This window comes from Leptonychotes weddellii, chromosome 1 (assembly GCF_054177405.1).
Source record: "Leptonychotes weddellii isolate Sample4059 chromosome 1, ASM5417740v2, whole genome shotgun sequence".
Classification (NCBI taxonomy): domain Eukaryota; kingdom Metazoa; phylum Chordata; class Mammalia; order Carnivora; family Phocidae; genus Leptonychotes; species Leptonychotes weddellii.
In genome coordinates this window covers 140,546,442-140,569,236 of record NC_138369.1, presented here as the reverse complement: position 1 = coordinate 140,569,236, position 22,795 = coordinate 140,546,442, and the positions used below count along the sequence as shown (strand labels likewise).

The 22,795-nt window shown below is 37.1% G+C and overlaps 1 protein-coding gene and 1 pseudogene across 3 annotated transcripts in view; one reads left to right on the top strand and one right to left on the bottom strand.

The window, feature by feature from the left end:
- Window positions 1–246: 246 nt before the first annotated feature.
- Window positions 247–1,296, top strand: LOC102731845 (primary cilium assembly protein FAM149B1 pseudogene; annotated as a pseudogene).
- A 5,455-nt stretch (window positions 1,297–6,751) lies between these two features.
- ATG3 (autophagy related 3) overlaps window positions 6,752–22,795 on the bottom strand; it is a 32,436-nt gene continuing 16,392 nt past the window's right edge. For 2 of the 3 annotated variants that reach the window (XM_081797080.1, XM_081797090.1), the window contains 6 exons: window positions 20,925–21,006; window positions 17,503–17,537; window positions 16,863–17,018; window positions 15,941–16,068; window positions 13,709–13,777; window positions 11,569–11,839 (listed from right to left, as the gene is read on the bottom strand). In XM_081797080.1, the coding sequence (XP_081653206.1) occupies window positions 11,758–11,839; window positions 13,709–13,777; window positions 15,941–16,068; window positions 16,863–17,018; window positions 17,503–17,537; window positions 20,925–21,006 (552 nt within the window). In that variant the 3' untranslated portion in view covers window positions 11,569–11,757. Of the gene's footprint in view, window positions 6,816–11,568; window positions 11,840–13,708; window positions 13,778–15,940; window positions 16,069–16,862; window positions 17,019–17,502; window positions 17,538–20,924; window positions 21,007–22,795 lie in introns of those variants that run through there. The other variant, XM_081797085.1, reaches the window with a different exon arrangement.

The window sequence follows — 22,795 nt, the reverse complement described above, 5'->3', positions numbered from 1 at the left end:
GCAATGATTTTTTGGATTTGACACCAAAAGCTAATGCAACAAAAGCAAAAATAAACAAGTGGGATTACATCAAACTAAAAAGCTTCTGGACCCAGGGAGTGTTGGCGGTCCGGAGTCTAGGTGACGGGGCGTGACGGGCCCGGAAGATGGCGGGAGGGGGCCGGGCAGGAGCCGGCGGGAGGGCCAGGCCTGGAGGCCCCGACACTGGCGTGTCCGCCCCCTCCACGACAGAAGAGGAATAGGAGGATGATCTCCAGATACACTTGGAAGGCGGTGCCACAAAGCTTGGAGCTGAAAGGAGTAACAAAACATGCCATCCTCTTCCAGGGCAGCTGGATGAAATTTCTTCTACCAATGACAGCCATGAAAAAGACACAAGTTCCCAAAGTGAGTCTGTCATCACACAAGAATCACCTTTCACATCAGCTGACACTGGGAATTCAAGATCTGCTTTTCCAAGCTATACAGGCACAGGGATCTCTACAGAAGGTAGCTCGGACTTCTCCTGGGCCTATAGTGAACTTGATCAAAATGCCACTGATCACAATCACATCAATGTTCACAGCCATTGATGAGCTCTTGTATGAGCAGAAGTTGAGCGTGCATACTAAGAGCCTACAAGAAGAGTGCCAACAATGGACATGTAGCTTTCCTCACCTCAGGATTTTGGGTAGGCAGATAATCACTCCAAGTGAAAGTTATGGGCTGTATCCTAGATCCCCTTCTGTTGTTTCAGCTTCATATGAGGCAACACTTTCTTAAGAAAGAGATTCTACTATATTTGGTATTAGGAGAAATAAGTTACATTTTTCATCTTCTTATGCTCATAAAGCATCTTCCATTGCCAAATCCCCTAGCTTGTATTCTATGGAAAGAGAAAAGAAAGACTGTGTAATCTTCTCTGAAGGAATAATAGAGGAATACCTAGCATTCAACCACACTGATATGGAAGAGGGGTTTCAAGGAAAGAAATTACAAGCAGCTCCAGAGAAACAGAAATTAGGGTACCCTCCCATTGCTCCATTTTACTGCATGAAAGAGGATGTCCTTGCTCACATGTTTGACGACATGTGGAGCAAGGTTCTGAGCTGTATGGAGCAGCTGACACGTTGTCATTGGGAGGGATTGGCTTCTGGTAAGGATCTTTGTGAAAACAGTATAAAAAAAATAATTGTTTATGATTTCCAAAGCCTAACTAACTAGTTTATCAGATTATATGCTTCATTAGTGTAAAAGATTCATATTTGTATTTCCTACAGACACTAACAGATATTCAGAAAATTTTGAGAATGAGTGGATGAGTAACAAGGCCTATTCTATGATGACTAGATTGTGTTTTCTTTGAATATAATTATTTGTGAGAAAAAACATGTACAAGTGGCAAATACATTTTAAAAACTGCTTTACTTAAGAATAATTGATATACAATAAACCATTCATATTTAAAGTGTATAATTTGGTAAATTCACCTATGTATACAAACATGAAACCACGAAACAGTCAATATAATGAACATATCCATCACCCCCAAAAGTTCATGCCTTTGTAATCCTTCCCTTCTGCCCATGCCTGATCCACCATCTCCAAGTGACAACAAATGTTCTGTCACTATAGTTTAGTTTTTATTTTGTAGAGTTTCATATAAATGGAATCATGGTATTTACCTTTTGTCCGCTTCCTTCATTCAGCATGATCATTTTGAGATTCATCCATGTAATTGTGTCAGCAATTTATTCCTAGTAAGTATTCCATTGTTTCATAATTTGTTTATCCATTTACCTTTTCATGGACATTTGGATTGTTTTCACTTTGGCACTATTACATGTAAAGCTGGTCTGCACGTTACTGTATTAAGAGTTTTTTGGGGTTAGGGCGCCTGGGTAGCTCAGTCGTTAAGTGTCTGCCTTTGGCTCAGGTCATGATCCCAGGGTCCTGGGATCGAGCCCCGCATCGGGCTCCCTGCTGCGCGGGAAGCCTGCTTCTCCCTCTCCCACTCCCCCTGCTTGTGTTCCCTCTCTTGCTGTGTCTCTCTCTGTCAAATAAATAAATAAAATCTAAAAAAATAAAATAAAATAAAAAATAAAAAGCTTCTGTACAGCAAAGGAAACCATCAACAAAAGTTAAAGGCAACCTATGAAGTAGGAGAAAATATTTACAAACCACATATCCAATAAGGGGTTAATATCCAAATTATATAAGGAACCCCTATAATTCAATAGCAAAGCCCCCCACCCCCATATCCCAATTAAAAAAAAGGGCAAAGGAAGGGGAAGATTGGGCCTTCCTCGGGCAGAGCAGTCCCACTGGGCCTGCTGTAATGGCTACTCCAAACCTCTCCATTGTTTTCTTGGTTTTCCACCGGGCTTCGCAGAGTCCAGGCGGCTGCAGCGCTGCCCCATATCGTCTCGCTCTACACGCGCTTGGGCTGGAGTGTTATGGTCCTAGCTCGCTGACACCCCCCACTTGAAAAGCGACTCCCCCGGCCTGGGCTAGCGACACAGGCAAGAGTGGCTGTGTCTGACCTAGGCAGCAGACAAGAAGGGTTCAAAAAGAGCCCTGTCCTTCACCGTGGCCTTTATAAAGCGCTGTGCACTCTGGACATGTCACTGTGCTGCTTGCAACATGGCCTGTGATGCCCTTTGGGGTCTGCCCCACCGTCCTGTCCCTCCTGAGCCTGCCCTGCTCCAGCTTCCAGAGAGCCCTCTGGCCCGTGGGGTGCCCAGGTCCCCCATCTCAGACCTGCTCTTCTCTCGTGCCTCCCCACCCTGCCCATCTCCAGGCCCCTCAAGAAGAAAACAAAAAACAAAAAACAAACAAAGACATTTTTTTTTCAAATAAGACATCCAAGTGGCTAGCAGGTACATGAAAAGATGCTCAACATCACTAATCATTAGGGAAATGCAAATCAAAACCATAATAAAATATCATCTTACATCTGTTACACAGTTATTATCAAAAAGAGATAACAAATGTTGATGAGGATGTGGAGATAAGGGACCTTGTGCACTGTTGGTAGGAATGTAAACTGATACAGGTACTACAGAAAACAGCATGGAGGTTCCTCAAGAAATCAAAAACAGAACTACGATATGATCCATATATCTCATTTCTGGGTATATTCTAAAGGAAACAAAATCATTATCTCAAGAAGATATCTGTACTCTCATGGTCATTGCAGCATTATTTATGATAGCCAAGGTATTGAAACAACCTGTCCTTTGACGGATGAGCGGATAAAGAAAATGTAAGACACACACACACACACAATATTATTCCGCCTTCAAAAAGAAGGAAATCTTGTCATTTGCAACAACATGGATGACTCTGGAGGGCACTTCACCAAGTGAAATAAGCCAGATAGAAGACAAATAACACACATTATCACTTATATGTGGAATCTTTAAAAAAAAAAAATCAAACTCCTAGAATGAGAGTAGATTGGTGGTTGCCAGGGGGTGGGGCAAATAGGGAGAGGTTGGTGAATAGGTGTATTAACTTTCAGTTATAAGATGAATAATGTATCAATATCTAATGTATTGTATGGTGACTATAGTTGTTAATACTTTATTGTATAATTGAAATTTAGGTAAGAGAGTAGATTTTAAATGTTTTCATCACCTCCCACAAAGGGAAATATGTGAGGTGATGGATGTGTTGTGAGAATCCATTAACCATTTATTTATATATCAAATCATCACTTTGTATACATTTTTAAAAAAGATTTTATTTATTTATTTAATAAGAGAGTGCGAGCAAGCACATGAGCAAGGGGAGGGGCAGAGGGAGAGGAGAGAATCCCAAGCAGATTGCTGTGAGCACAGAGCCAGATGCAGCCTGCTCCCACAATCCAGAGATAGTGACCTGAGCCGAAATCAAGAGTTGAACACTCAACTGACTAAGCCACCCAGGCGCCTCCACTTTGTACGCTTTAAATACATCATTTGATCAATTATACCTTGATAAGACAAAAACAATTTTAGTCCATTTCCCTCATTTTAATATGAAGGACAAGAGAGGTGTTAGGAGATTGAAACTGCAAATAATTACAAAAACAAAATCTAAGTATTTGTAAACCACATGGTTGATAAGGGGTTAATAACCAAAATAAACTGGGTGTATCACTGTTCTTCAGTAAATGGAGGGATGAGAATCTCACATATTGGAGGTTCACCAACATCATCCATTTCCTTCCTCCATTACAACAAAAAGTATCAGGAGAGGGAGAAGTGATTTTCAGTAACTGGCATCTCCAGTATGCTTAAATACTTAAATCTTGTGCTATTCTACTGCCCTCTGCCGGATGTATGTGATACTTGTCACCTTAAACCTAGTTCTAGAGTGGTAGCAATAGTGATCATTATCATCATACTAGCAGCAGCATTAAAGGTCAAGCACTGTGCTAAGTGCTTTACATGTACTATCTTATTCAATCCCCTTAATAACTCTATGGCTAGAAACTGCAATTCTTATAGGTGAGGAACCTGGAGGTTCAAAGGCAAGCAAACCGACTAAGTTTACACAACTAAAGTAAGGGAACTGGGAATTAAATACTAACTCTAGAGCCCAGTTCTTAGCTATCTCCTGTTTACTAAACTCCCTGTTCAACTGTACTGGAGATAAATCTGGAAAGGTATTATCATTTGAGACCTGCTGATTCACTGATTAATAATGGAATCAAGAAAATGACTTTTATTCTAAAAAGCCCAAATAAGTATCTTTTAATTTTTCCCTCTCAAGCCCTAAAATTATTCAAAAAGGAAGAGTTTACTCAATTAAGAGGACAAAGTGTTTCTTAGGGCTTCTCAAAGTGTGATCCATGAATCTCCTGCATTAGAATCATGTGAGTTGCTGGTTCAATGTGCAGAATCCCAGGCACCAGGATGCATTGTGGAGGTAGAAAGGACAGGACCTGTTACTGAGACATGATATGTGTTACTAACGTAGGGGTTGACAGAAAGAGGAAGCAAAGATGATTCCTAGGGTTTTTCGCTTAGCAACTGGATTGGTAGTAATGACATTAACTGAGATAGAAGATCGGAAGAAGATAATGGGTTTTTATTGTCAGCAGCTCAGTTGTGGTAGTTGGGTGTTTGGTAGTGGATATAGAACTGGGAGTTTTGGTTTAGACATGTTTGTAATGTCTAACAGGTAGCCAAATAAAAACGGAAAACAGAAACTGCAAAAGGAATAACAGACCCATTTTTTTTATTCAAAACTGTATTTAAGATCCATGTTGTGTCATGTTTATCTGATTGCTGTATAGTATCTTGTAACCCAACAATGAAAATGGCCAGATCGCTTCCAACTCCTGTTACCACAAACAATATAGCAAAGGCATCCTCCCAACTGTTCCCTATAAAATAATAATAATATATAGATTGGTCCTTGCCCTCAGTTCTTGACACCGGGATCCTAACACTCTTAGAAATTCCTAAAAAGAACACTAAGAGCATCTTTTGTTCTACTGAGGTGATTCTGGGTGGGTTCTTGGTTGGCTGCTGGTCACCAGAAATACCAAGCCATGATTAGAAGTTTGGAATTTTCTTTTTTTTATTTTGTTATGTTATGTTAATCACCATACATTATATCATTAGTTTTTGATGTAGTGTTCCATGATTCATTGTTTGCGTATAACACCCAGTGCTCCATTCAATACGTGCCCTCTTTAATACCCATCACCAGGCTAACCCATCCTCCCACACCCCTCCCCTCTAGAACCCTGAGTTTGTTTCTCAAGGGTCCATAGTCTCTCATGGTTTTTCAATACCGCACCTCATCCTCCAGAGAAGGGAGAGGGACTAGAAATAGAGTAGATTGATCATGCGTATGTGAGCAAGTGTTCACAAAATCTCAGTAGTAAAGGGTTCAGAGAGCTTCGAGTCAGCCGAACACATTCACACTGGGTGAGACACCCCAACTCCACAAAGACAAAAAAGCTCCTGTGCTCAGGACCCTCCCAGACCTTGCCCTATGTATCTCTTCATCTGGCTGTTCATCTGTATCCTTTATCATATCCTTTAATAAACCAGTAAACGTTAAGTGTTTCTCTGAGTTCTGTGAACCCTTCTAGCAAATTAATCGAATCTGAGGAGGATATCGTGGGAACGCTTAATTTTGTAACCAAATCAGATGTAAGTTGTAACCTGGGGACCTATCACTTGCTATTGGGATTTGAAGTAGGGTGGGCACAGTTTTGTGCAACTGAGCCCTTAACCTGTGGGTCTGATACTATCTCCAGGCAGTGAGAATGAAGTTAAATTGCAGGACACCCAACTGGTGTCACAGAAAACTGCTTGGTGTGGGGAAAAACCTTTACACATTTGGTAACTAGAAGTAAAGTGTTCTACATGAGAAAACAGGTAGAAAACTGAGTTTGTCTAATACATCCCTATAAGGTCTTCTGCATCCACTCCTTTGATTATACTCAGAAGTGAGACATTCTTAATTTGATGAAGTACTACCAGATTCTTTCCTAAAATGGCTGTATCAGTCTACACTCCAGCAGTGCACAGGGTTGGTTCCAGCACCTTCGCATGTCTTTGAATGCCTGTCATTATCCAACCAAATGTTTGCCAACTAAACAGATATAAAGAAGCATCTTGTTTTAAAATCTCTCTGGTAAGTTTATCTTAATACTCCTTAGCTTTTGGGGTTTTTCTTCCATAAATTGCCTATTCAAACATATTTTATCTTTTTAAAAGAAATTAGAATTCCTGGCTGTGGACTTAGTGAATCTACAAGATGGCCCACAATGATCCTTGCCTCATGGCATTCACGTCTTTGGGTAGTTTCCTTCCACACTGGATAGGGCAGATCTGTGTAACCAATTGGGTATTAAGGAAATTATGGTGTGTAAATTCTGAGGTCATAAATGATATTGTGGTTTCCACTTTATTCTCTTAGATGACTTGAGCTCTGGGAGAAGCCTGCTGTCATGTCCTGAGGACACTGAAAGAACCTTATGGAGAGGTCCACAAGGTGAGAAATAGCTACCAGCCAGCACAAACTTGCTGGTCATCTGGCAAGTGAGTGAGTTGTCTTAGAAGTGGATATTCCAGGACCTGAAGCCAAGCCTTCAAGTATTTGCAACCATGGCCAACAAGCTGACTGCAAGTCATGAGACCCTGACCCAGAAAGAGGGCGAAGTCACTCTCAAATTTCTAACCTATAGAGACTGTAAAAGATAGTAAGTGCTTATTACTGCTTTAAGTCACTACATTTTTGGGTAATTTGTTATACAAAAGATTACTGACACCCTGATTGCTCTCTGTTGTTGATTTGTAGGACTTCCCTGCATAGTCTAAAAAGATGAGTCCCCTGTCAGTTTTAGACTTTATAAATATCCTCTTTCAATCTACCATTTGTCTATTAAATTTGTCTGTATTGCCTTCTTAAAATAAATCCAAAACTTTGATATAGTAAAATTCATCTATTTTCTGCATTATGGTTCATGCTGGGTAGGGGGAAGGGCTGGTGTTTAAGACTTCTACATCCTAGGTCACAAGGTATTTCCTACATTTTCTTCTAGGAAGTTTTTAATTTCACCCTTTACAGGTATTTTTGGCCTACTTCTATGCTCTCATCAGACCAGGTTTACCTCAATTCAGGCATATATAATTTTTCACTGCAAGAATATGATCCCTTATTTGGGGGCGCCTGGGTGGCTCAGATGGTTAAGCATCTGCCTTCGGCTCAGGTCATGTGATCTCCAGGTCCTGGGATCGAGCCCTATGTCGGGCTCCCTGCTCAGCAGGGATTCTGCTTCTCTCTCTTCCTCTCCCTACTGCTCCTGCTCTTTCTCTCTCTCTATCTCTGTCTCAAATGAATAAATAAAAAAAAAAAATTCTTTAAAAAAAAAAAGAATATGCTCCCTTGTTTGGACGTAGAAAGAGTATAAATTATAAATACAAAGCATTTTCCATCCTGTGGCTTGAGTAATAAGCTTTACCTATGAATCAACTTACTAGAGCTCATGTGCTTATAAAAGAATTCCTTCTAATAAGCCTGTTTTTCTTACTTACCTAATACTTTAGGAGAATCTAGGTTCAAGTTTCTTGCTTGTCTCTCCTTAGAAGTCCAAATCCTACAAAATAAACTACATTCTTTAGACAACTGAAGGGAGCTCTCAAGTCTTTATCACACTATCACGTATTTCCAGTTTAAATCATTTATATGCAGAGGTCAGCATAAACATTCTTCCACCACTTGGCTTAAATGAATCTATCTTGAAATTGGTGTTTTAAAAAACACAAAGACTTTGCCTCAAGATGTAGAGACCAGGAAAAAGTATTTCTTCCATCCTTGCAGCAAAAAAAGGAACAAAACTAGCTTCAAATTTAAGACTTTATGTGAATCCACAGGAGACCTAAGGTTGCAAAGGAAACAACTGATCCAAAGTCTTCCCTGCAGGAAAAAGGAGAGGTGACACAAGCCCACCTGAGGCAGTACAGCTGGTATAGCTGGCAAACGGGAAGGCAGACTCCAGAATGGCAGAACACTGTGAACCCTTTGGACCAAAGATACCGGGGGGAGTCCACATTGTCTCATAGGCTCTTCTTCCATGAATTCTACCCGGCACTCACAGAAAAGATCAGAAGGGGCCTTAAGAAGTATCCACTGTGGTACAGATCCGGGGTAAGGGAACAGCAGCTCTGCAAAAGGGGCAGAAACTCCACCAAGACCTTTCCCCTCTATCTCCACTACAGAACAAAATTCCTTCAAGAAAACAAGTTATCAAACTCAAGAATAAATAGTTAAGTATAAAGAAAGTAATTGAACCTGTATTTACAAATTTCCAAAACCTCTCAAGGCCCAGATGGTTTCACAGGAAAATTCTAATTCTATACACAGTATCTTCAAGAAAATAGAGAAAGAACGCTTCTCAACTCATATTATGAGGCTAACATTACTGTAAAACCAAAATCAAAGACATGAGAAGAAAACTACTGACAATATCCCTCATAAACACAGATGTAAAATTCATCAATAAATTTCAGCAAATTGAATACAGCAGCATATAAAAGTAATACATGGTTCATCTAACAAATGCAAGGCTGTCTTAATAACCAGTGTAATCTCTATTACAGACATAATACAAAACACTATATGATTGTTTCAATAGATACAGAAGACAAATCTAACATTTATAACAAAAACTCAGCAAACTAGAGACAGAAGGGAGATTCCTTAACCTACTAAAGGGCATATACAACTAACATCCTACTTAATGGTGAGAAACTGAGTGCTTTCTCCCAAAGATCAGGAACAGGTAAGGATTACATTACTCACATTACTCCTAATCAACACTGTACTGGAAGTCCTACCCAGGTGAATGAGTTAAGAAAAATATAAGATACACAGATTGGAAAGAAAGGAGTAAAACTATAATTGCAGAAGATATGACTATTTATGTAGAAAATCTAAAAGGACTTGCAACAAACACCAGGAATTAAAAATGAATTTGGCAAGGATGCAGAAGACAACATCATTATATGAAAGTCAGTTGTATTCCCATTACGAGCAATAAACAATTAGAATTTGAAAATAAGAAACCTAGCAGACACCACCTTAACCGACTGCTTCCTAACATAATGCAAAGAGAAGGAAGGGCACACCAGCTCAGTGGTATTCTTCCCCCCCAATTTTTTTTTTAAAGATTTTATTTGTCAGAGAGAAAGAGCACAAGCAGGGGGAACAGCAGAGGGAGAGGGAGAAGCACGTTCCCCGCTGAGCAAGGACCCCGATGTGGGACTTGATCTCAGGATGCTGGGATCATGACCTGAGCCGAAAGCAGACGCTTAACCAACTGAGCCAGCCAGGCGTCTTTTCTCAAAATTTTTAACCTCAGTCTGAACATGAGCAAACATCAGGTAAATCCAAATTGAGGGACACTGTACAAAATTTCTGTCCTCAATTACTCTTCAAAAGTATCAAGGTCAAAAAAGACAAAGACAGAAACTTTCACAGATTGGAAGGGACTAAGACATGACAACTAAATGCAATGCAGTATCTTGGATTGGATTCCAGAACAAAGACATTAAGTGGAAAAACTGAGGGAATGTGAATAAAACATGCAGTTAATAGTATGGTATCAATGTTAATTTCTTAGTTTTGATAAACATATCATGGTTATGTAAGATATTAACATTAGAGGAAGCCGGGAAAGGGTATACAGGACTTGTGATGCTTCTATAAATATAAATTTCAAAAGAAAAAGTAAAAAAAAAAAAAAGCAAGAAAAAAACTATTACCATTTGCTACTATTTATACAAATCAGATGTTTAAAAACACCATCAGGCTAATATAAAAAGTAAACTGGTTGCAAAGGCTTGTAAGATTGTCATCCATAATCTGAATTTCATCAAAACAACCCACTGTTGTCATAAACTCCTATGAACTTACAAAAACACATACCATTAACAAATCCATTTTTGTTGTATGTATTAAGGATCCCTACAAAGATTTCAATTGGAAAAAACATCTGAAACTAAAAAGGTTTGACCAGCAAAATTTTTATGCCCCCCAGCAGTGACGGAGATAGATAGGACTCATAACTTAAAAAGATTTGAGGTTATTTGTACTTTTGGTAAGATTTAACTGGGAAAAAATGTGGACAATGTGGTAATATCTAATAATGGATATCATTTAGACTGAAGGTATTCAAAACCAGAATATATCAGTAAAATCAGTTTGGAAGATTAAATAAAGAAAGGAAGAGAGCTTGCTGGCTTTATGAGCATGCAGGATACCTAAAGTGTATTAGAGGATGATGCCCATATTTGTATCTCCATACTACACTGTATCAGCACCTTAACTCTGACTTGGTCATTATCTCTATTATAGAGACTTCCTTGCAATACAAGAACTGAACTACAATTGGTAAAAGGAGAAAAGTAAAGGGGCACTGAAAGTAAAGAGAGTATTCTTGAATGATGATAAGAGGAAAAAAAAACAACAACTAAGGTTCCTTAAAAGCAAGGTTAGTCACTCCATTATGTGCAGAATAGAAGGAACAGGGACAAGAGGCAATGTATAAAGAGAATGTCCTAATGGGCACTCTGGTCCTACTGCTTGGCTGTCCCACAGTAGAATGCATTTTACCTTTCTGAACTCCTACATCCAGATCTACACACTGATGTGATACAACAAAGAGATCCTTTTAAAGGCTAATATTCTACTATGCAATCACAACAGGAGAAATATTCCTGAATCCTTAAGTAATTTTGGTGGTATCAACTTACTAAAATAATCAGGAAACAAGGTAAGTATTAGCACATTTCCTGCCACACAATAAGTTCTTCATAAATATTGGCCATTAGCAGGTAGGAGACTTGGGAAGAGGGGAGGGGACAGAAAATAAAAAGAACAAAGAGGAAGAGAAAGGGAAGGTATGTCTAGCCTGCAGTAATTTTTAGCCCTAGTTCATACTATTACAACACATTTAATGCCTTCCTCATAAATGTGAACCAAAAATACTCTTTTATCATCCTATAGGAGATACTTCTTCACTTTCAGAGTTCTTATTTAAAGAAAATACTGTTACCACCTTTTGATAAGAAGCAAGAACAGTTTCTTTACACTCATTTTTATTAAACAAATAAGTCTGGTAGTGGAACTTTTTTTATTTAATGCATAAACATAGAAGTCTCTTTATTAGAGAAATTGTACATATTGGTGAATATGGTCAATGGTCACATCTATGGGTTAATTGTTTAAAAATCAGAAACAATAATTAGGATAGATTCTATGCTCTCTTCGTTACATTGTGAAGTGTCTTGTGTAGTCATATTCTATTGTTGGAATGACAGCTTGTACAAACTTCAAGAAAATTAGAAGATACCTATAGGTCTTTAGCTAAGGAAAACAGATTGGTAAATGGTACTATGATTTAAGCTAACATTGTAATTATCCTTATTAAGCAAAGATTTCTCAGAAAAAATATGGAAGACAAAATCTTAAATCAAGTATATTAAAAAAATTCACTCATGCAAGTTTGTTTCTATTCAACATGAGGTTCTCCGTAACTTTAAGACTGCCTGACCCATTCCCATTTAATATTTGAATGTCAAACTTCCTAATAAGTATGAATTCACAGGAGCCCAATTATTTTGATATAAAAATAAGGACAAGGTTGTGCATATTTAAATGAGTGGGAAATGGTTCCTTTACTGCCTGTTAGTTTGCTAGGGTATGTTAGAAAATAAGGCAGGGTAAAGAATATAAAAGCACTGAAGCAAAAGAGAAAAAAATAAAGTGGAAACCCTCTGTAAGGACTGATTTTAAGTTAGTGCATGTACTTGCCATAGAATCTGCTACAACGGACTGTCTTTAATAAAATCCTGATTTTTTCCCTATGTTCCACTGTTCTTGGATATATTAAGAGCTTAATTTTTATTGGGGGAATTGATGAGTCAATTATTAAACACAGAGTCTTCCAAGTTGCTACCTAGCCTATAAGAGAGATGAACGCTCAAGTTATGCATCATGGGGTTTCAGGAGTAAATCTGGTTTAGACTAAAAGTTCTTGGTCTCTCTTTTTTTTTTTTTCTTTTTTAATTTTTTATTGTTATGTTAATCACCATACATTACATCATTAGTTTTTGATGTAGTGTTCCATGATTCATTGTTTGTGTGTAACACCCAGTGTTTCATGCAGAACGTGCCCCCTTTAATACCCATCACGAGGCTAACCCATTCTCCCATCCCCCTCCCCTCTAGAGCCCTCAGTTTGTTTTTCAGAGTCCATCATCTCTCATGGTTCGTCTCCCCCCAAAAGTTCTTGGTTTCTTTTAATGCCAAACAGGACCAGTGTTCCTCTGAGGAACACACTTTATCAGCAATTCTTAAGTTATTTGTAATTCCAAGACAGCGGTGACCCCTCAGTCTACATCTAACACTGAGTGGCATGAACTACCAAGTGTAACATCAACCTAGCACCAGATTAATTCAGACTATTTGGCATTTAAATCATTGATTTTGGCTGCTATTGATGAATCCATGCTATGGGTACATGTATTTCAGGATCCAGCAGTTTAGTTTATTCCTCTTGTCAACCACAGAGAACTAAGTAGGAAAACCATAGTAAGATATAAGAAGGGTGCTTTTATCTGGAGAAAAATAAAAATACTATACTTTAAGAATATCTGAAATATACTTTGTGTGTTTTACTTTTTAATTAACCTATTTGTTAAGCTGAATTCTTTGCTTCAGAGACCTTAGAATGACACAACCTAACTTTACCTGATGGGAAGCACATTTTTTATAACAGTTAAATTGGAAATATACTTAGGGAAAAGATACTCATGTGTTATCTTCTAAATTAGTAGGTTACTCTTCTTTCATCAATAAATTATGCCCACTGAGTTTCTTTTCCATCAAGAGCAATGGTTTTATGTTCACATGCTCTTAGCCATTGCCTCTTGGACAAACAAAAAGCAACAAGCTGCTACCTAGAAAAGTACCTATTGATCGAAGGCTCTGGAACAAGGCAGAGCTGACTGGTGCACACAGGGACATGTGCTAACCAACTGAACAAAGCAGAACTATCACAATGTAACATTTTCCAAATAAAGTCCTACTAAGACATATGAGGGGCTAAAACAAGTTATAGGTACTGTGGCACTAACGTTGTACCAACATTTTCCAAAGAGGAAAAAAAAAAAATCCTAGGAGCCAATATGCCACTAATGACATATATAGGTAAGGATACATATGAACACCAAGTTCTCCCCCTCCTTCTGCAACAGTCTCAATGATTTTCTTCATCACCTCAGCATGCCTAAAAGCAAAAGAACAAATAAATCTTATTAGCATAGAGTAATTAGATCAAAATTGGAAAAGCAAGTTTTTGTGAAGAAATCTACCTTATTAGTGTCTGTGATTTAATTTTAACATAATAATTATAAAATATTCTCCTCCCTACTCCCCAACAAGTCAGATTGTTGAGAATCATGTACAGTTTTATTGGAACACAGGCTAAATTTTAAAAGCTATGGTAGTCAAAACACAATAGCACTAGTTTCCCTATAACAGGGGTGGAAAAGAGTTGGGGGGGTGGTTAGGGCAGCAGAAAGCCAGAGAAAGGGAAATCATGCCAGGGTGTAATTGCAGAGCAAGAGCTCTCTGCTCTAAGAAACAAACAAGAATCAGACCAGGAAAATTCAAAAAAGCTACATGGTAACAGCTAATCAAAAAAACAGACATATTTATAATGCTGTGATTTTGACTATTCAAATATTTAACAGATAATAAGCCTAAATTGGGTTTTAAAAAAGCTAAGTTGGTTAGAGTCACCAAGTTATATATTTTTAATTTGTCCTAATGCATACTGTAAAATTTATCTGATTTTTTTTTTTTTATTTGAGGAGAGCGCATGAGAGCATGGCGGGAGGGTGAGGGAAGGGGAGAAGCAGACTCCTTACTGAGCAGGGAGCCTGACACAGGGTTTAATCCCAGGACCCCGAGATCATGACCTGAGCCGAAGACAGACGCTTAACCGACTGAGCCACCCAGGCACCATCTATCTGATTCTATTTAGAAATAATTTTTTGGCTTTATATAAAAAAATATGTTTATTTGAAGTTTTTGTCCAATCCACAAATCTCTTCATAGTCAACCAGTGTCTTTCCTCTGATATCAAAGTAATTGCCTAAGTATATGAACTGATAAAAAGGCCATGCACAAAAGAATGATCTTTTAGGTACACTCTGGCTTAAATAATGGTGCTTCAGTTTTTATGAATATAAACTTCATGACAGAGGCTGTCAACTTAGAAGATGAGAGTAAAAGTATTAACTCTGCGAATCCAAAAACATAACCTAAGATGGCCCATGGCAAGGCCTAAAATGTACTTGAAATCTCATCTTATAGAACCCCAACTTTTTTGCCCTATTTACATTACATTGCATAACAGTCATTTATTAAAATGTTTCACATTAATTACCAGTTAAACTACTTATTTCTTTTCCAGACTAAAATTTACAAGCAAGAGAGAGACATGCCTCGGTATGATAAGCACTGTCCTGAAACCTCAAACCACCACAGGAGCTGACAAAATAAAATGAAAACTTTTTAGATAATACAAAACTAAAACTAATGACTCTTGAATTACTTTTCAGTTAGCAATATTAACAACTCTTGACATTAAAAAAACTGGAAAAATGAACTAGGCTTTCTATACAATAAAGTTTGAGAATCAAGAGGCTGTAAAAAATGAGAAGAAAATATTAAAGAATTTTTAAAAACTAGAATGTTGCATCCAATTAGTCAATGGAATACTAAAGTTTTCATCTCAAAAAGATTGTTACCAGAATTTCTCAATGTTTTGTGAAAGCTACCCATTAGAAATAACTGAACAAATCATGCATACAGACTCAGCTTCACTTATTTGGCCCTGAAGAAACACAATAATACAAAGAAAATCCCAAATTATAAAATGCACTTGAGTTAGTAGGGCTGAACATCTCTCAACTGAAGAGTAAAGGAAAAGAGAACTCTGCATACATCTCTCTTCACTAACCAATAAAAAGAGATAAATAGGTCACAGAGAAAAACACAAGGATAACTTCATACTCCACATTCATAGAAGGCTACAACACAACAGAGCAAACCATGTCTAAATGATGGGTATTTTTTAAAATCTAAAAAGCATCTTCTAAATTATTCTTGGAGCTAAAAACAGTAGTAAAATCACAAAGATCTATACTATAATTAAACACACAAAGAGAGCAAAAAATATTAATGAATTAAACTTAAAATAAATTGCTGACCTTTTCCTTTTTCTTATACATTTAAACACAAGAACATTTCTAAGAAAGACAAAAGAGAACTGTATTTGCTTATTATATTTTTTTCTGTTAGGACACTTTGTTTACAGATTGCCAAGTAATAAATCCATGCAGTACACACAACACACAACACACACACACACACACACACACACCTGCAGGGGTGAACTGAACACATAGGAGGTGGTGGGAGATGAGGGTGATTTTCAATGGTCACTGTTTTCTTCACATGATCTTGACTGATGTCTTCATACATGTGTTCAACTGTTAAAGGCTGTCTTTGCTGAAACAATAAAAAAATGTTTTGAAATCACTGTTTAAAAACTTTTAGACCTAAACTTCCATGTTTAAAATACATTTATCCCCACCTCCCATATCACTTGTAATATAGAATTCCAGACTATTTAGAATTACCAGACTGTTTGGGGGGAGAGTTTACAATCCATTTATGCCAATAAACGGAGGAGAGAGAAGTCTCTACATCAATGCTATGTGACTTCAGCCACCATCTAATGCAATAAAGATCCCAAAAAAAAGCAAGTTCATGGCTGTCAAAGCATTTTATAACTTTACAACTCATATTTTGGGTCTATTTTGTTTCACTTTTTTGTTTCCCATTCATAATCATAAGAATGACAGGTTAAAACAAGTTAAATTTATTTGTTATCCTTTAATTCAATTAAGTAAATGAATTTAAAAAAAAAGGGTTTTCTGTCTTAAAGAAAAAACCACACATGCCAATATGATCATTCTGTAAATGCCTCCTTGTATATTCAACAAATTTAATACAACAAACTAAGTTTAATTTCCCTTTTATTTTGAAGGAATAACCCTCTGGGACCAAGCAATAAATATGTAACAGATTATTTCTGTTTGATTCTTTATAGTGTTACTGTCACACTGAATAATTCATAGTTTCTTCAAAATAAGAATCAAGTTCAGTATTAATCATGAAATTGTAAAACAAATGATTACTAAAATTTAGAAGGCCACAATATATACCCACAGACCAAATGACAAAGGAATTAAATCCAACAATTTAAAACATTTACATTAAAATACATTTTCTGTTTTTACCTCATCATAGCCGAACAACCATAGTCGTGGTGTCTGGTAATATTTATCATAAGTGATATAAAGGTCATAAGTTCTTGTTTGCAAAATAGCATCTTCACCTCCAGCATCAGTTTTAGCTTTACAAGCTTCTACTATTTTCCTTGTGTCTAGGGTAGCCTGGCAATAGGGGGAGAAATTTACACCCATTAAAATCAGTATGAATCTGACAGGGGCACCTGGGTGGCTCAGTCATTAAGCGTCTGCCTTCAGCTCAGGTCATGATCCCAGAGTCCTGGGATCGAGCCCCACCGTCGGGCTCCCTGCTCAGTGGGAAGCCTCCTCCCTCTCCCACTCCCCCTGCTTGTGTTCCCTCTCTCGCTGTGTCTCTCTCTGTCAAATAAATAAAATCTTTAAAAATATATATATATATAAATAAATAAAATAAAATCTGTATGAATCTGACAATTTAGAAAATATTTTTCCCCACTCTCTATTTTTTTTTCAAAAACAAACAGAACTTAAAAGCCAAAGCTAAAATATTATATGCTATAACCAATGCAAACATATAAATAAAGGTTTATTGGAAATATCAAGATACTATTAGAAATACTAATCCCCAAGTTTATTCACTAAAAGTTAACTAAAAACTCAATTTACAAACCTCATCTGTTTCCAACAATCCACTTTCTTCATATTCTGTTATAAAAAGCAACAGAAGATTAATCAAGTTCAAAAAAATTTCCCAAACCAAACTATGTATCACTTCAGAGTATCATTCAAAACCTGGGCTTTTGCTTTTAACTGAAGATATTGAATAGGTATGAGGGACCGAATTTTACACCTCCAAAGCAGCAGATTCTTTAACTGACAGAGCCAGAGAAAGTTAGCTTGCCAACGCCTGGTCCAAACTACAGCCTATCAGCAATACTGAACAGCATAATGGTACTGTAGAACACTCAGTGACTCCATCGCATACACATGGCTATTTATATAATTGCATAAAATGTGCTCATTAAAATCATCATAGGCTTCCATGTTGCTGAATTCAGGGGTAAATTCCCAGTTTTCATCTTAACTGATCTCTCACAGGGCCATCTGGATGATTTAGTCCCACCTTGTTTGAACACTTTCCTTGGCTGTTAAAATACTGTATTTTCCTGCCTTTGTCTCTCACCTCACTGGCTTCTCCTTTACTATCTTCTATGCTTGATTCTTCTTCATCTCAACTTTTTTAAACACTGCAGTAACCAAGGGCTCAGTTGTTGGACCTTGTCTTTTCTCTATCCACACTTACTCCTTTGATGATTTCATCTAGTCTTAATGGCTTTAAATGCTAATAATTCCCAAATTTATCCCTGGCTACAAACCTGGATATTCGTTTACTTATGGCTCTACTGGAATGACTAATGTACATTGCAAAGAGCACACATCCAAAACTGAACTCCCAAACTCCCCCTCCAAAGCGATTCGGTCCTGTAATTTTCCTTGTATCAGTTACGACACCTTTCCAGACACTGTCAAAAATCCTTGGAGTCACACTTGACTATTTCTGTCTCTCTCATGCTACTCCCTCTCAGCAGCAAATCCTTTTGACCCTACCCTCAAAATATGTCCAGAATTTTGTTTTTCATCACTTTCAATGTTACCACTTGAGCCCAAGGTGTTATCATTTCTTGCCTAGATTATCAAAATAGCCTAACTATTGTCCCTAAACCTCTTCTATCTGTTCTTAATACAGCACTCACAGTGATTCTGTTAAAATGTTAAATCTCATTCTAAGTTCTTTTCTACTTAGAAAAACCCTCTAATAGCTTCTCATCTCACTGAGTTGGAGCCAGGGCCCTACATGATCTGGTCCCAAGGTTATCTCACTGACTGCACACCTTACTTCTCCGCCTCTGCGCTTGCTCCTCTCTGAACGGGTATTTATTTTTTTAAACCCAATCAATGTGGGGCCTGAACTCATGACCTGAGATCAAGAGTCACATTCTCTACTGACTGAGCCAGCCAGGCGCCCCTGCTCACAGTATTTTATATAAGCTACACAAGCTCCTACCTCAGCTCCTTTGCACTCTTCCTTAGATAGCCAAATAGCTTGCTCACTCACTTCCTGCCAGGCTTTACTTAAAACTCATGTTCTCAATTAGGTTTTTCTTGACCAACCTATTTAAAATAACACTCATCCTTCCCCAAGACTCTCTGTCTCATTCCCCTCCTTTATTTTTCTCCCTAACACTTATAACCATCTAATATAGCATATATATTGCTTATTATTTTTTGTATGTCTCCTATAACTAAAATATAATCTCCATAAAATCTTGTCTACTGCTTTATTTCTAGCACCAAGAACAGTACCTGATATATAGATACTATACTGCCCAATGTTTGTTGAGTAAGGAATGAAAATTGCCCGTTATACTAATTGTTATATTACCTGCTATACCATCAACACGATTTTTTTAAGCAAAATTCCATATAAAGCAATTTTTTCTTTAGCTCTTTCCAAGGGAATGTAACAAACACAATAAAAGGCTGTCAGATATTTAAGGCAGTCCCACAGCTTGTACTCTAAAAACAGTGCTTTACTCATAGTATTCTTCCTACCCCCCACCCCAGCTTGGGTAACTGTACACAGTTCAGACAGATGGAATGCAGAAAGTATTTGTGCAAGGAGGTGGTGCTGACAATTATAAGACATTCAGGTGCAAGTGAAAATAAACAAGTACATTTGAAGTTCAGGAGATCTGGACTGGAGGTTTAGATATGAAGTTGACCACAGAGATGGTATGTGAGATTGCTGTAAGCAATTTTGGTTACAAGTAATTCATTTTGATTTCTTCAAAGGATGGGAGTTTACCATAAAAATAAGGACAAAACTCTTACTAGAATTCAGGAACAGATATACAGCTAGGTTTAATGAGGGCTTAAAAGTAATTTAGGAAACAAAACTGAAATGTACTTTAAGGAGCGCCTGGGTCGGGGTGCCTGGGTGGCTCAGTCGTTAAGTGTCTGCCTTCGGCTCAGGTCATGATCCCAGGGTCCTGGCATCGAGCCCCGCATTGGGCTCCCTGCTCTGCGGGAGGCCTGCTTCTCCCTCTCCCACTCCCCCTGCTTGTGTTCCCTCTCTCGCTGTCTCTCTCTGTCAAATAAATAAATAAAAAAAATAAAAAAAAAAAAAAGGAGCGCCTGGGTGGCTCAGTTGGTTAAGTGTCTGCCATTGGCTCTGGTCATGATCCCCAGGTCCTAGGATCTGATTGAGCCTCGAGTCCTGCTAAGCGGGGAGCCTGCTTCTCCCTTCCCCTCTGCCCCTCCCCCTCACTTGTATTCTCTCTCTCAAGCAAACAAACAAACAAAAGAAAAGGTACTTTGAGTCATGGCTACTCTGGCAATTTGGCTATGCATCACCTCCTCATCAGCAAACACCACTTGCTATTATGGTACTTCAACTCCACTTGGCACCATCTTCCAGTACTACATGCTATAAAACATTTCTATCTCACCATAAATTCTATCTATTTGGTCAAAAAAAAAGAAAGAAAATACATAATACATGAGCAAACTTTGTTCTGCTCTGAAATAGTTTTTAAGAATTAGCTTAAGACGGGGTGCCTGGGTGCCTCAGTCATTAGGCGTATGCCTTCGGCTCAGGTCATAATCCCAGCGTCCTGGGATCAAGCTCCGCATCGGGCTCCCTGCTCGGTGGGAAGCCTGCTTCTCCTTCTCCCGCTCCCCCTGGTTGTGTCCCCCTCTCGCCATGTCTCTCTGTGTCAAATAAATAAATAAAATCTTAAAAAAAAGAATTAGCTTAAGAATCTGTATCTTCGAACTTTTAACTGCATTAAAGATTTATGACTAAGATGTATCCCACTAGAAATAATGCTATACAGACTATGTCCTAGGTAAAGCCCAACAGTCCAAGACCAAGGTACGTTCTGCACTAACTAAATTTAAACTAAATAAAATCCTCTCTAAGCTGTTAAATGTTAAAATCTAAAAATGGAGTACAATTCTTATCCACATCAATTACAAATATTCCAAAATCAACATTCTAGTGTGATTAAAGAAAATCTAGAACATAAATACCTTCCATATCTGCAGCTTCTCCTTCGTCTTCTTCTTCCTCCTCCTCACATATTGCTGAGCAATCTTGAAGTTTTATACTGTCCTTTGAAATTAATTATAGTTAAAGTCACTTAAATATGTCCATTAGTTCAAACACTGAACACTCATGTGTCAGCACAATGCAAACCACTGTGAAAATAAGAGTCGTAAAGACAGTTCTTATCCTCAAGAAACTCCTACTCCAGTGGAGATAACAAATCCATAAACCAAATATTAAAAGTGATGTGCTAAGTGCTGTGACTGAAAAATATAAAACGTATCATAGAAGCACCAAGAATCATCTAAGCTAAATTTAACGATTTTTGCACTTCCAAAAAATAGTATTATTTAACCAATTCATTGGTTAAAATTACCTAAATTCTCACAACTTCTCTGAAAGGAGGAGACAATGTTAGTAGCACTTTACAAATGAACTCTAAAAGGAATAACACCAATATTAGAAAACTGGTTCAGAGTTATAATTTATCATATAATTTAAAGGAGAAAAAATGTATATATTTGTAAATCACATTTATTATTATAAATCAAACATATTCTAATTTGTTAACAATATTTTAGGATGACTTAAGTAAAATTATCAAGACTTTACAGTTATTATAACATGTAAGATTTCAGTTAAATTTTTAAGCTATATTTGCACTAGAATAAAAGAATAATACTAACCAAAGACGAGCCTAATATACAATTATCATTTTACAAAATCAATATTCTAAAAATCTAAAGTCAATGTAGTAAAGTATAAAAAACTGGACATCTAGTTTCACCCAATTTACAGTTTTACTTAGAGAAGATTTCTGTTTACCACTAGAAACTTAAATTACTTTTAATTTTTACTTAAATTACTTATCATTACCACACCCAAATGTGATACTAGAAGATAGTATCTAGATAATTATTAGATGAGCGAATATCTAACAAACTGATCATTACGGGAAATTTTAATCATGTTGATGTTATGGTGATCATACCTGAAACAGTAAAACACAGTAGAAATCCACAAGAAAGATTAATACTTGGGTCTGGACAACAAGTATTGTAAGAAATTATAAAAAATAATGTAAATTCTATATTAAATAGGAAATGACAGGAAAGACATTCAAGTTGTACATTATTCTAAGGAGTCATCTTTTAGTCTGACATAAGGATGTTAAGTGGGATAACAAGTACCATATTAACCATTACTGCATTTTAAAAAAATTCTTGAATTACCATAAACCTATCAAAAAATGCTATCCACACTACTCTGCCATTTATCATTCCCAAAGTGTGAAGCATATACAATTAATGGCTGGAGTAAACAAGATTTTCTAAAGTAGCAAAAGCCATTTTGGTGATTTCTCTTTAGTCGTTCAAATTCTCCAAAAAGTAGAATTTCAAAAGAATGAATTTTCAGGCCAATGAAGTGAACTTTAATCCCCAGCAAGCATAAAATTGTACATTGAAAAAAAAAAAAACAAAAAAAAACTTGTTTTAGTTTCTAACACTTCCTGTTAAGACCCAGTTATAAATCCCAAAAGATCCAAATGACAAAAACACACAGAAGAGAGTATCTTAAACTAGTAATTCTTATACTAAATGTTTTATAAGGACAAAAGAAACTCAATTACTCTGTCCAAATATCCTATCCTCTTAAGAGATCTGTTAAAAAATAATTAAGAAAAGATAAGGGTAAAGGCATTTTGTATTCTTTTCAAACAAATATATGAAAACAACTGCAACCATTTTCTCTCTAGAAATGAAAAGCTAATATAATACAGTCTGAATTAACTGAAAATTTTCAATCAGAAAAATTCCACCCAGTTATAGATTTTTACTCCCCTCCCCACAATAAA